The sequence below is a fragment of the Sus scrofa genome, chromosome 2 (genome assembly GCF_000003025.6).
Source record: "Sus scrofa isolate TJ Tabasco breed Duroc chromosome 2, Sscrofa11.1, whole genome shotgun sequence".
Lineage (NCBI taxonomy): Eukaryota > Metazoa > Chordata > Mammalia > Artiodactyla > Suidae > Sus > Sus scrofa.
In genome coordinates, this window is record NC_010444.4 from 116,751,953 (window position 1) to 116,765,741 (window position 13,789).

The 13,789-nt window shown below is 37.8% G+C and overlaps 1 protein-coding gene across 2 annotated transcripts in view; it reads right to left on the minus strand.

The window, feature by feature from the left end:
• The window catches only part of DCP2 (decapping mRNA 2), a 67,894-nt gene that overhangs the window by 15,153 nt on the left and 38,952 nt on the right, over window positions 1–13,789 (minus strand). Inside the window, exons 5-10 of one of the 2 annotated variants that reach the window (XM_003123832.5) lie at window positions 10,098–10,250; window positions 9,865–9,977; window positions 9,659–9,766; window positions 7,299–7,437; window positions 3,725–3,835; window positions 1,059–1,110 (exon numbers count right to left, since the gene is read on the minus strand). In XM_003123832.5, the coding sequence (XP_003123880.1) occupies window positions 1,059–1,110; window positions 3,725–3,835; window positions 7,299–7,437; window positions 9,659–9,766; window positions 9,865–9,977; window positions 10,098–10,250 (676 nt within the window). The remainder of the gene's footprint in view (window positions 1–1,058; window positions 1,111–3,724; window positions 3,836–7,298; window positions 7,438–9,658; window positions 9,767–9,864; window positions 9,978–10,097; window positions 10,251–13,789) is intronic. The other variant, XM_013995033.2, reaches the window with a different exon arrangement.

Consider the following 13,789-nt stretch of genomic DNA (forward strand, 5'->3'; position numbering starts at 1 on the left):
GAGGTTTCCCAAGACAAGAACCCTTTTATACAAGGGTTCAAAGACAATTCAAAATTTTATATATCCATAGCATCATGCCTAGGTTTGGTATATGTTATAGTGTGCCTTTTTTAATGTTCCTAAACATAAGACTTTTTAAATATTTTGTGAATAGTTGATTTCTGAAGTTACGTTAATTCAGCTATCAGCCTATCATGTCTATACCACCTAAGGTGTCCATAAAAGTCCTACTAAGAGGACTTTTACTCTATAATGTAATGACAGTTCCAACTTCTTAATCTTAAAAATTTTCCAAAATAGGGTTAAAGCATCTCTTTTGAAATGGCTTCTACCTTGCTTAAATTATAGACAAGAATGCAAGAAGATGTGATGATAATGCTTCTCAATTCTTAAGAGTATTCTATATGAAAGCCTTAAATTTAGATGATAAATAAATGCCTGTCTACTGCACAGGGAATTCATACCATTCAAAACCGTAAGGAACAAGAGTCTACTACACTTCTATTGAGTCAGTATTACCAAAGAGCTTTCGACACTCCTCAGCATTACTTCCCAAATCAGATCACACACCTGCTCGGCGTAACTGAGGAGGGAGAAGTTCCAATACCATTTTAACAAGAGCCATCCTGAGTACCACCACCTTAACAAGTCGACCTCCACCTTTCCATTAAGAGGGAAATGTCCCCCTTCTCAAGTTAGCTCCCTTTACTTATAGCAGAGAATGAGGTCTCCTGGCCATTATAATACTTGGTTCTACGTCCCCTCAAACCCTTCAGCAATTATTTATTTACTTAACAATATTTGTGCATAGCACCAAGGCTTGACAAGAGAAAAACCATGCTGAAAGGGCAAATAATTTCATTTGGAACATTTAAATAAATTCATTTTAGCCAGGTGCATATTTAGAGCACTTGTCCACATATATGAACTCTCTTTCTGCAGACCGTGTGCAACTCTTTCGGCTTACCACAGTTCATCACACACTACTAAAATCAGAGTTACTTCAAAATCATACTCAATCACAACTAGGCAGAGATTTTAAAAGGGAAATGACTTGCCTGCTTCAAAAGTATCCTGAAGTTTTCGTGGATGAAGTTTTTTTTCACATTTCTATTAAAAAACACAAACACATGACATACCATCTCCAGTTATTCCACTTATTATAAGTGAGGAGATATACTATCAAAATTCTCAGGAAGAAAGTTAAACCAAGAATATAATCACCATGCCCACCTCACATTGGTATTTTTTAATTTTTTTTAAGCCTAAAACTATTTTTAGTTCTTGATAACATGTACACTATAGAAACAACAGAAAAAAGAAAATTATTCATTAAATTTCTCAACCCAGAGATAATTACTATTAACACTCCAGTACATCTTTTCAGCTTTCTTCTATGAAGATATGCGTGAATATATTTCATATGGTTATGTAACAAGTAAATAAAATTATTCAGTAATACTACTAGTCTATAACCCACTTTTAAAATGTAATATACTCTGGGAGTTCCCGTCATGGCGCAGTGGTTAACGAATCCGACTAGGAACCATGAGGTTGCAGTTTCGGTCCCTGGCCTTGCTCAGTGGGTTAAGGATCTGGCGTTGCGTTGCCGTGAGCTGTGGTGTAGGTTGCAGACACAGCTTGGATCCCGTGTTGCTGTGGCTCTGGTGTAGGCTGGCGGCTACAGCTCCAATTCGACCCCTAGCCTGGGAACCTCCATCTGCCGCAGGAGCAGCCCTAGAAAAGGCAAAAAGACAAAATAAATAAATAAATAAATGAATAAATAAATGCAATGTAATATACTCTAACATATTCTTTTTCCAATAAATACAAAAAATACAAATCTACACCATCACTTTTAATGACTACATGGTAGTCTGTGGCACAGATCTACAGTATTGTATTTAGTACTATCTCCTTGGATATTTAGATTGTTTCCATGTATTCATAATTAAGACTAATGGGGTGAACATTCTTTAAATTTCTCTTCTAGGAAAACAAGGTAAGAACTTTTCAGACTTTCAGGGTAGCCATACTACCCTCTAGAAGGCTGTAGTAATTAGTAATTTTTACATGTTGTCAATGTACTCTACAATAACTGGCTATCTTTGCCAATCTAATAGGGAAAAGGAGTGTCCCATTTTAATTTACTTTCCCTGATAACATATTTATGTTTATCAGTCACTTGTTTTTCTTCCCTGATAAGCTGTTCATATACAATTGCTGCTCTCCCACTTTAACTTTCTCTTAAAAACTTTTAAAAAAAATCTATTCAAGTTTTTCTAGGCAAATATGAGTCATTTGTGAAGTTTCCCCAAAAAGATCCACCAGGATTTTAATTGGCATTGAATTAAATCTATACATCTGAGAAGAATTAACATTTGTACAGTACAATCACTTCAATCTGTCCAGCTTCTGTTAGGGACAGATGCTAACTTAGATTAAAAGACTTGTGAGCACCTATTAAGACTGTTTTGTGGAGTTCCCATCGTGGCTCAGTGGTTAACGAATCCGACTAGGAACCATGAGGTTGCGGGTTCGATTCTTGGCCTTGCTCAGTGGGTTAAGGATCTGGCATTGCCGTGAGCAGTGGTGTAGGTTGCAGACGCGACCCTGATCCCATGTTGCTGTGGCTCTGGCGTAGGCTGGTGGCTACTGCTCCAACTAGACCCTAGCCTGGCAACCTCCATATGGAGCAGGAGTGGCCCTAGGAAAAAAAAAACAAAAAAAAACCACTGTTTTGTTCTTGTCCCTTTTTCTACCAGAGTGGAGTGCAATCCTAGCAAATTTAATTGATCTTAAAACATATGCTTGCTAGTGGACTCAATACACCCCAAGTTACACCAAAAGCACCTAGGGAATTCAGGTAAACTACTTTCACTAAAAACTTGAAATTACTATTATAACCCACTGTTAAAGAAAGAAAAATAGGTGCAGCCACAATAAGAAGAGTCAACATACAAATACCAGAACTTACAGAAAAGATAAGCAAAGAGACTATTGTTATGAATTACTTTCTGGAGTACAGACTAGAAGAATGGAAGTAGGAGTTACCGTCGTGGCACAGAGGAAACGAATCTGACTAGGAACCATGAGGTTGTAGGTTCTATCCCTGGCCTCGATCAGTGGGTTAACTAGGAACCTCCACATGCTGCAGGTGCAGCCCGAAAAAGCGAAAAAAAAAAAAAAGAAAGAAAAAAAAAAAGAATGGAATGGAAGTAAATGCCTTAAGATGTTCACAGGTATTTGTCTTTTAGCCTAGTCTAATGACTAAGGTTCTGGATGTAGTTTGTTTTGTTTTGGGGTTTTATTGTTGTTGAGGTTTTATTTCCATTTTCTAAATTTAATCAAATTGAAGGAAAAAAAGAAAAAGATACACTATGATGTTCTTCCAAACTTTTAACATCATTAAAATCATACAGACTTAAAAAAATATAAAGAGAATACCTAGGACTTGTCTAGAAAGCAGGGTTGACTACACATTGCTTCTAAAGTATTAAAATGAATCTAAATGCCCATACAAAAAAAGCAAAGATTAGATGTGCAATTGAATCAATGTTATAAATTGAGAGTAGGCAGAGATTTTTTAGGGAGTGAACAGCGCATTCACAGCAGGTTCATAAATATCTTATCAATGTATCAATTTAACGTGCCTTGACAACACCCTTGCCCAATTTTAAAAAGGGTGACCTTCCTTCTTAGCTTGAGAGCTGTTAACCCTTACCATCAAGGGATTCTGCTGCTTGGCTGGCTGGCTGTGGGCCCCATTTGTTCTTCTCTTTTGATTAGGTGAATCTTGATACTGTTTTCTGCCATTTCCCCTCATACTCTGATTCTGTTTTTCCAATAAAAACAAATAAAATATAAATCTATAGCATAATGTAACAGGATAAAACAATGTACCCCTATGAATATATTTAGCTGGTTGATTCAGAGTTTAGCAAAGCCCCCTCACCCAAATCTTCCTAAAACACTGGAGAAGCTCTCCCAATATATTTTCTTATAGAAGACAGGACTTCAAAAAGCAAGATTCCTCTAAAGATGTGAAAGAGCTAATACAATGGTCCCCAGGACTCTTTCCACACCTCTTGCCTTATCTCATTTCTGCTCATGAGGAGTTGAAGAAGAATGGGAGCAAGGAGAATAACTTTTAAAACCTTCTATGACCATCAAAGAAAACCGCTCTGTGAGGAAATGCTGAGGCACATTGACTATACTTCTCAGAGCAGGAAACAGGCAATAAATGTAATCACAGTTACCCTGAGGTCTGCTTCAAATTATTAATAAACAAAGAAGAATTTTAAAATTAGTAATCTCTTTTTAAACAAAACAATAAAAAAGACTGATGTTTCTAAAATTTGGGCCATTCTCCCTCAATTTAGACCTAAAACCTAAACATGCATCAGTTGACATCTTGCTATTACACTGCTTTAACATCTGTTAATTTTCTTACAAAGTAATTCTAATTTTGACTTAAAACACAAAGATTTTAAGTACTAATTTGGCCTCCAAGGTCTTGAAAAGACAACTATTTAAGAAGACTGCCTAAAACAGTAAATAAGACACTTTTATTATTATTTAAAAATATACAAAAGTACTATTTTATTTATGTACATTCTAACTGCCTACAGAAAAAATTAAGCAGTTCCTAAGGCAGCTAGAAAACAATTAGCTAACGTAAAGAAAGAATGGTAGGCAGGGTTCCCATTATGGCTCAGCGGATTCCCGACTAGTAGCCATGAGGATGCAGTTTGGATCCGTAGTCTCTATCAGTGGGTTAAGGACCTGATGGTGCTCTGAGCTGTGGTGAAGGTCACAGACACGTATCAGATCCTGCACTGCTGTGGCTGTGGTGTAGGCCAGCAGCTATAGCTCCGATTAGACCCCTAGCCTGGCAACTCTCATCTGCTGCAGGTGCAGCCCTAAAAAACTAAAAAAAAAAAAAAAAAGAGAGAGAACGGTAGGGAAATACAGCTTTCAGAGACTCACGTTACCGCACACTTTTAATTCAATTTCATTCCATTCTTCTTGGTTTTTATTTTTTATTGTGGTTACACATACACACAATTTTATATACATGTGTGTATATATAATGTGGTTATATACATAATTTATCACTTTAGTCACTTTTAAATGTATAATCCAGTGGCAGTAAGTACAGTCACAATGTTGTGCAGCCACCACTAGCATCCATCTCCAAAACTTTTTGATCATCCAAAAAGAACTTTGTAACCATTAAATAATTCCATATTCCTTCCTGTTCCTTAGCCCAGGTAACCTCAAGTTAATTTCTGTCTCTATAAATTTGTCTACACTAGGCATTTCATGTAAGTGGAATCATACAATATTGGAACTTTTGTGTGTGGCTTATTTCACTTAACATGTGGTTAAGCATCACCTATATTATAGTAGGTATGTGTCACAATTTCATTCCTTTTAAAAGCCGAATAATATTCTGTTGTATGTATATTTTGTTTATCCATCCATCTGACAGACACGTAGGTTTTTTCTATCTTTCAGCTATCATGAATAATGCTATTATCAACATGGGTATACAAGTTATCTGTTTGAGTCCCTGCTTTCTTTCTTTTTTTTTTTTTTTTTTGTCTTTTGTCTCTTTAGGGCTGCACCAGCAGCATATGGAGGTTCCCAGCCTGGGGATCTAATTGGAGCTACAGCTGCCAGCCTACACTAAAGCCACAGCAATGCCAGATCCAAGCCACATCTTCGACCTACACCACAGCTCATGGCAATGCCGGATCCTTAACCCACTGAGCAAGGCCAGGGGTGGAACCCGCAGTCTCATGGTTCCTAGTCAGATTCGTTTCCAATGCACCACAACAGGAACTCCTGCTTTTGATGTACCTAAAAGCTGTTAAGCTGGGTTATGTGAAAATTCTATGTTTAACTTTTTGAGGAACCACTAAACTGTTTTCCATGGCAGCTGTACCGTTTTACATTTGTACCTGCAATGCACAAGGTTTCCAATTTTCCAATTTTTCTACATTCCTATCAACACTTATTTTTCATTTTTGATTAATTTTTATTAGTTTATACCTAGTAGATATTAGGTAGCAACCCACTGTGGTTTTGATTTACATTTTACTAATGATGTTGAGTCTCTTTTCAGTGATTAGTGGCCATTTGCATATCCTCTTTAAAGAAAAGTCTAGGAGTTCCGATTGGACCCCTGGCCTGGGAACCTCCATTTGTCATAGGTGAGACCATAAAAAGGCCAAAAAAAAAAATTGTTGTTGTTAAGCTGTAGTTCTCCATATATATTGGATATTATTCCATCAGATTTGCAAATTCTTCCATTCCATGGGTTCGCTCCCTCTTTTTTTTTTTTTAAGGGCTGCACCCACAACATGTGGAGGTTCCCAGGCTAGGAGTCGAATCAGAGCTACAGCTGCTGGCCTATACCAAAGCCTCAGCAATGCCAGATCCAAGCTGCATCTACGACCTACACCACAGCACACTGGATCCTTAAGCCACTGAACAAGGCCAGGGATAGAACCTGCATCCTCATGGATGCTAGTCAGATTCACTTCCACTGATCCATGATGGCAACTCCTCTTTTGACTCTTTTCATAATGACCTCTGATGCACAAGGTGTTTTTTTTATTTTACTTTATTGAAGTATAGTTGATGTACAATATTGTGTTAGCAAAAGTTTTTAATTTTGATGAATCTAGTATATGTTTTAAAGAATGAAAATAAAAAGCAAGAGTGACATCAAAATAGATGACTAAAATAATAAAAACAGGTAATACCAAGGTAGTAAGGATGTGGAACAATCCTTATGGAACTCTCATATATTTTGCTGGAGATATGAATTATTTGAGAATACTGTTTTCAGTATATACTCAAGAACACAAGCATATCCAATGCTCCAACAATTCTATATACACAAAAGAAATGTGCATATTTTTCAAAAGACATGTAGAGAAATACTCATAGCATCATTATTTGTAAAAGCCCCAGAGTGAAAACCACCAACATATCCACTTAGAATAAACTAGATGTAATCATTATATCAGAATAAAACACAGTAATGAACCTTCCACTGGTAGCATTCACAGCAAAATCTGATGTTAATTCCTACTTATTACTAAACTGGGTTTATACTGTAAACCTAAAAAGCTGTAAAGGTTAAGGAGTCTCAGTCCTGCTTTACATAACAAGTCAGAAACACAGGAGCCTTTGATTAACAATTCAGAGCCCTGTAACTGTTCATCCCTCAATTCAGATACATTTCAAAAACAAATGCCAAAGTTATGAAAATCTTTATCACTCACCTTTACTTTTAAAAGGTCAGACATTTCAGAATGATTATTATTATATGGTTTTTGCTGCAGCGGTTGCCTGTGCTTTACCCACTGGTCACCAGGAGAACCTTCTGGAAATAACTGCTGACTGTGGCGGTATTTGGTTCGACTATACCAGGATTTAAAAAGCAAAAATCAGATCAGAAAATTTTTATTCACACTTCTAACAACACCTTGAGAGTTTATCGTACAGACTCTAAGTTTTATCTTCTTTATTGTCTGTGTCCCCTCATGGGAATGTAAGTTCCATGAGGGCAGGGCTTCTTGTCAGCTTTGCCTATCACTTATTTCGAGCACTCAGAGTATCTAGGGTTCCATATTTCTTGAATGAATTAATAATGTTACTTTTAATCCCGAAGTTTCCTACCAATTCCTTCCTAGAAGTGACTGTACTTTTAAAAATCTGAAAATAACAATTCTGTCATAAATTAAATAAATTTAGTAATACATAAATTAAAGAAATAAATTTAGTGGAAACAAATGTAAGTGGATCTTCTCAATTCTCCAACAGAATGCTGAAGTATGGAATTTGATCCTGCACAGGCCAGCTATGGACACCATCCATGCTGCCAGAGGATCTGAAAAATTAAACTACATTCTACAGCAAAAATGAAGGGGCCCAAAACAATGGATAAGCAAATTAAACAAAGACCCAGTTTCAAATTCTTTTGTTTTTTTTTTTTGTCTTTCTGCCATTTCTTGGGCCACTCCCATGGCATATGGAGATTCCCAGGCTAGGGGTCGAATCAGAGCTATAGCCACCGGCCTACGCCAGAGCCACAGCAACCTGGGATCCGAGCCGCATCTGCAACCTATACTATAGCTCATGGCAACGCCGGATCCTTAACCCGCTGAGCAAGGCCAGGGATCGAACCCGCAACCTCATGGTTCTTAGTCGGATTCATTAACCACTGCGCCACGACGGGAACTCTAAGTCTCAAATTCTTATTCAAAAGAATCTAACTGCAGAAGCAGTTAGTAGTAGAGACAAATCATATTCTATAGTATCATGCACATGCATAAGACAGCCTAGAGTCATTAATCCCAAGATCCATGTTATAATAACATTGTTTTTGAATATTTCAGAATCCATTCCCCTTCCCCTTTAAAAATTCTAATTAAACTGCAGACTCTCTACTCTTTCTTTAGGCAAAATTTGGATATTTCCTCCAACACATCATCAGATGTTAGTCTATATGCTAAAAACAGACCCTACCCTCCCTAAGAAACCTGACACTTGGTTAGAGAAGCTGTTTTATTATCTCCTTATTCTACTCTCTAGAACCCAAACCTAGGACTGACTAAAGGTGTGGGCAGTTAATCACACAATACCATGGAAATATTCTCCCAAATGTGAAAAGTGACACAAATTCTTTTCAAACACTGTCACTGTTTCATAACTTTTTAGTACTGATTTTTTTCTTAACTACATTTACGCCTACTTTTTCTGTACTGCTTCACTTATGTCTAGTAGTACATAATTCGATGATTATAATTATAGATTCTGAGAAGCAGAAATTACTTTCAAAATATTTAGTCTAATCTCCTATCCCCATAAAATCCAACTAAAATGCAATATTCCCTGTGTATTTAAAAAATATTGACTGTGGGTTTACTCCTCTTGTTTACTTTTTGAAGCTCCAGGATAAAAACAGAACATCTATATTAAATATAAAAAGCAACTCTCTCTGAACCTAAGAAAGGCAGAGTTCTAGCAAGTTGATTACAAATATACACACATTTAACAAAATTACTTATTCAGCCTACTCTATGATTGTGATCTGGATACAATTAAGTTCCAACCAAGAAAATGTTCTTGTGGTTCATGTCCACAACAGTCACTCTTTATACTACGGTCTAGGCGAGGGAGAGAAAAGCAGCCAGCCCAAGTCTCCTCCGCACTGCTATCTTTCTGACAAATGACATATCAGCATCCCTCATCTCCTCTACACAAAAACAGGTATCAATATATCATCCCCCATTCAACCATCTTCAGAAACTCAAATCATTTCTAAAGTAAGGATATGAGAAGGGAGTATAAACACACACAAAGAGAGATTTGTTTTCTTCTGTTCATATTCTATCCAGCTAAAAAGTTTGTACCTTCTTGTGTATACTATTTTAAAATCATCCTGAAGCTCTTTTCCAACTTCAATTAACCTTTGCTATCTCACAAAAAAAATCTTTAAAAAACGTTTTCTATTATCTGAGATCAATAACAAAATCGTACATCTAAAACGAAAGCCAATACCTCTCCAAACTTTAGAAGCAAAATGCTACTGCATTAAAAACTATCCAAAAGTCAAAATCCTACATATATATTTCTTTACCTCAGTTTTTCCACAGTGGGTTTAGCTGGTGTGCTACCAGCTGAGGAAAATCCATTGTCACTATCTGAGGAATCTCCAAATCTTCTAGAAAGCCAGTCCCTTAATGGTCTATGGAAACAGTAAAATTTCACATTTAGAACTTGGCTAGGAACAGAGACTTACTATCAGAATTATGAAGTTTTGTATTTCAAGAAATGCAAATATACCTGATAAAAGGAATGGCCATAAAAAATTTGTTAGGTGCCAAACCGAGTTTGGATTTGGGGGTCATATCATTTCTATGACAGGGCAATTTCTCAATGGAGAACCACTCAATGTTCTGAAACACAAGAAAATAATTCATTTATTTATTTATTATCAAGGAATTTCTAAAAGCAATTTCCTACATCATTCAACTGGGATACTGTCCTGCAACCTGAAACACTTTTCAATTACATACCCGAATTTCTCTTCTGGTTTTTGGGTTAAATTTTGTATCTTTTGGAATTCCTGGAATGATGTACAAACGAGCAAGCTGGTCATTGATTCGAAGTTCAATGTAATCATCCTTACAGATATAATCTTTAATATCAAAACCAGTTTCTTCAAAGACCTGTAAATAACAAATTTCAAGTTTGGTTATTAGGTCTTCAGTTCATTAAAATTTATTTCAAAGACAAAAATTCAGAAATATCGGGGCAATAAGTCATGAAAACACTAGGCAAAACGAGTATTTCAGGAGTTCCCATTGTGGCTCAGAGGTAACAAATGTGACTGGTATCCAAGAGGACATAGGTTCGATCCTTGGCCTTGCTCAGTGGGTTAAGGATCCGGCATTGCTATGAACTGCGATGTAGGCCGCAGGCATGACCCAGATCCTGTGTGGCTGTATGGCTGTGGCTGTGGCTGACAGCTGTAGCTCTGTCTGGAAACATCCATAGGCCACATGTGCAATCCTAAAAAAAAAAGCAAAAAAAGAAAAAAGAAAAAAAGAACATTTCAGGGAGTAGTCCTAGCTTTGCCACTACTCAACTGTTCACTATGGAGAAACTTCTGACATAACTGAACCTAAGTTTCTTCACCTATTCAATGAAGGGAGTTCTGTGATATGGTGATTTACAATAATAAATATTTGGTCACTGTCCTTCTTTCTAACACAGGAGCTCCTAAAACCCTTGGAATGTCTTAAATGAGGAAAGCAAGTGTTTTTTGTTATGTTAATTAGGTGGGTTTTGGAGCCCAGTAAGGACAGAGGCTGTTGCCAGGTGAATAAAAGAGCACTGGCAGTGGGAAAATAAAAAAATTAAAAAAAAAAAAAAAAAAAAAAAAAGAGCATTGGAACTTTCAGTGCTCCCCACCCCTACCTCCCAGGGAGGAGAGAGAAGGGGATTGAGCTCAACTGCCAAGAACCAATGATTTACTTAATTGTGCCACCACTGAAGCCCCCATAAAAACGGAAAAGGACACTTTCTGGGTTGGTGAACACACAGATTTGGGGGGAGCGGTGTGCTAGGAGAAAGCAGGAAAGCTCCTCTCCCTTTCTCCACACCCCGTCCTGTGTGTTTCTGTCTTCCATCTGGCTACTGCTGAGTCACATCCTTTTGTAATAAGTTGGTTATCTACTAAGGAAAATGTTTCTCTGACTTTTGTGAATCACTCTAGCAAATTAATCAAACCCAAGGAGGGGAATCAGAAATACAGATTGCTACCTGGAGGTGTGAGTGACATCTGAACTGGAAGATAGTCTTATGGGATTGAGCTTTTAACCTGTGCAGTCTGATGCTTTCTATCTCTGGATGTCAGAACTGATTTGAACTGTAGGACACCCACCTAAAGTCCAAAAATCACTTGGTGATAAGGAGAAACACCTCCCACAAACACACACTCTAACTTGGTCCAGAGCCCTTAAGATGTTAGAATACATCAGTAGGCCCCACTCTATAGAAGTCCGGGGACTCTATATGGATTTTATTCACAACCACCAATATACATGTATACCAAGCTACAGTAATGAAAAATGTCTTAAATAAAACAACTTTTCAAACATGTGAACTGTGATTAATACTAATATTTATTTATTCATTAATTTATTTATTTTGCCTTTCTGCCTTTTATAGGGCCACTCCTGCGGCACATGGAGGTTCCCAGGCTAGGGTTCGAATTGGAGCCATAGCCACCGGCCTACACCACAGCCACAGCAACGCGAGATCCAAACCACGTCTACAATCTACACCACAGCTCACGGCAACGCCAGATCCTTAACCCACTGAACAAGGCCAGGGATCAAACCCGAAACCTCATGGTTCCTGGTCGGATTCATTAACCACTGAGCCATGACGGGAACTCCTCCAATACTAATATTTAAACGGACAGATCTCGAGTACATCACATCTGTGCATGTGTGCTCACGTGATGGGGAGAGTGTAAATGCAAAAGAAATGAAAACTAGTGAACTAACCGGATTAATGGTTCCAAAAATGCCTTCATTCAGTAGTGCCTCAGGACTGCAGGAGGAGGAACTGGGAGAACATAAATCTCAGGAATAAAGTTACAGCTAAACAAAACCTTTTCCTGGAGTTCCCGTCATGGCGCAGTGGTTAACGAATCCGACTAGGAACCATGAGGTTGCGGGTTCGGTCCCTGCCCTTGCTCAGTGGGTTAACGATCTGGCGTTGCCGCGAGCTGTGGTGTAGGTTGCAGACGTGGCTCGGATCCCGAGTTGCTGTGGCTCTGGCGTAGGCCAGTGGCTACAGCTCCGATTCAACCCCTAGCCTGGGAACCTCCATATGCCGCAGGAGCGGCCCAAAGAAATAGCAAAAAGACAAAAAACAAAACAAAACAAAACCTTTTCCTTCAACCACAGAAGCCATGCTTAATTTGATTAAAATCCTGGGCTTCTGGGAGGTCCCATTGTGGCTCAGGGAAACGAACCCAACGGAGGTTCGTTCCTCAGTATACAGGAAGATGCCGGTTCAATCCCTGGCCTTGCTCAGTGGGTTAAAGATTCAGCATTGTCGTGAGCTTTGGTGTAGGCTGCAGACGCGGCTCGGGTCTGGCATTACTGTGGCTGTGGTGCAGGCCACCAGCTGCAGTTCAATTCAACCCCAAGCCTGGGAACCTCCATATACCACAGGTGCAGCCCTAAAAAGCAAAAACACATTTAAAAAAACAAAAATAAAATCCTGGGCTTCTGCCTAACATTAAATACAAACAAACAGACAAAAAACACTGGCCTTTTCTAGCCTTAAGATTCTCCTTCACTAACATTTGTATTCTGTGACAAAGTCCTTCTCCACCTCACCACCAAAGCAAACAGGCTATGGATTCTCAGTGGCTAGAAATCACTCTGCGTCTTGTCAAGTGAAGTTACCTTTATTCCTAATTTTAGGAACTAGGTGAATATAATTAACTTGAAAATTGCTCTATCGTATATAGAAAAAAAGAGACATTACTTGTACTCCCTACTTCTAGAAATGATAGACCAGATACAAAAATACATATATGTTATATATACAAAAAGTTTAGTTCTATACCAAAACTATATTCTTTTTCCAGAATTAATTCTGAATGCTCAGAGTTTTTGTAGTTTTCCATTTCCCCAAAACTTAACATTTATATACACAAGACAATGTAAATAAACCATCAGTCTTGTGGATTTATTTCACAATGCATATATGCTAGCTAAATGTTCCCACTGGAACTAAAGTCCGGATACTGGTTTTGCTTTTCTTTGAAGCTAAGGTCTGACTATACTGCTTGAGACACAGCTTAAAATGGCTTTATTATGAAGCACTCTTGACAGAACCTAAATTTTTTTTTTTTTTATTTGAGCTTTTTCTTGTTTCCTGGGGTGAGCTTGTATTACTATAAACTTTCCTCTTAGAATGGCTTTTGCTGCATCCCATGGGTTTTGGAATGTCGTATCTTTGTTGTCAGTTGCTTCTAGGTATTTTTTAATTTCTTCTTTGATTTCTTCAGGGATCCATTGGTTGTTTAGTAGCATGTTGTTGAGTCTCCATGTGTTTGTGCTTTTTTTGCAGATTTTTTTCTTGTTGATTTCCAGTCGTATAGTGTTGTGGTCGGAAAAGATGCTTGATATGATTTCAATTTTCTTAAAGTTACTGAGGTTGGATTTGTAGCCCAGGATGTGAT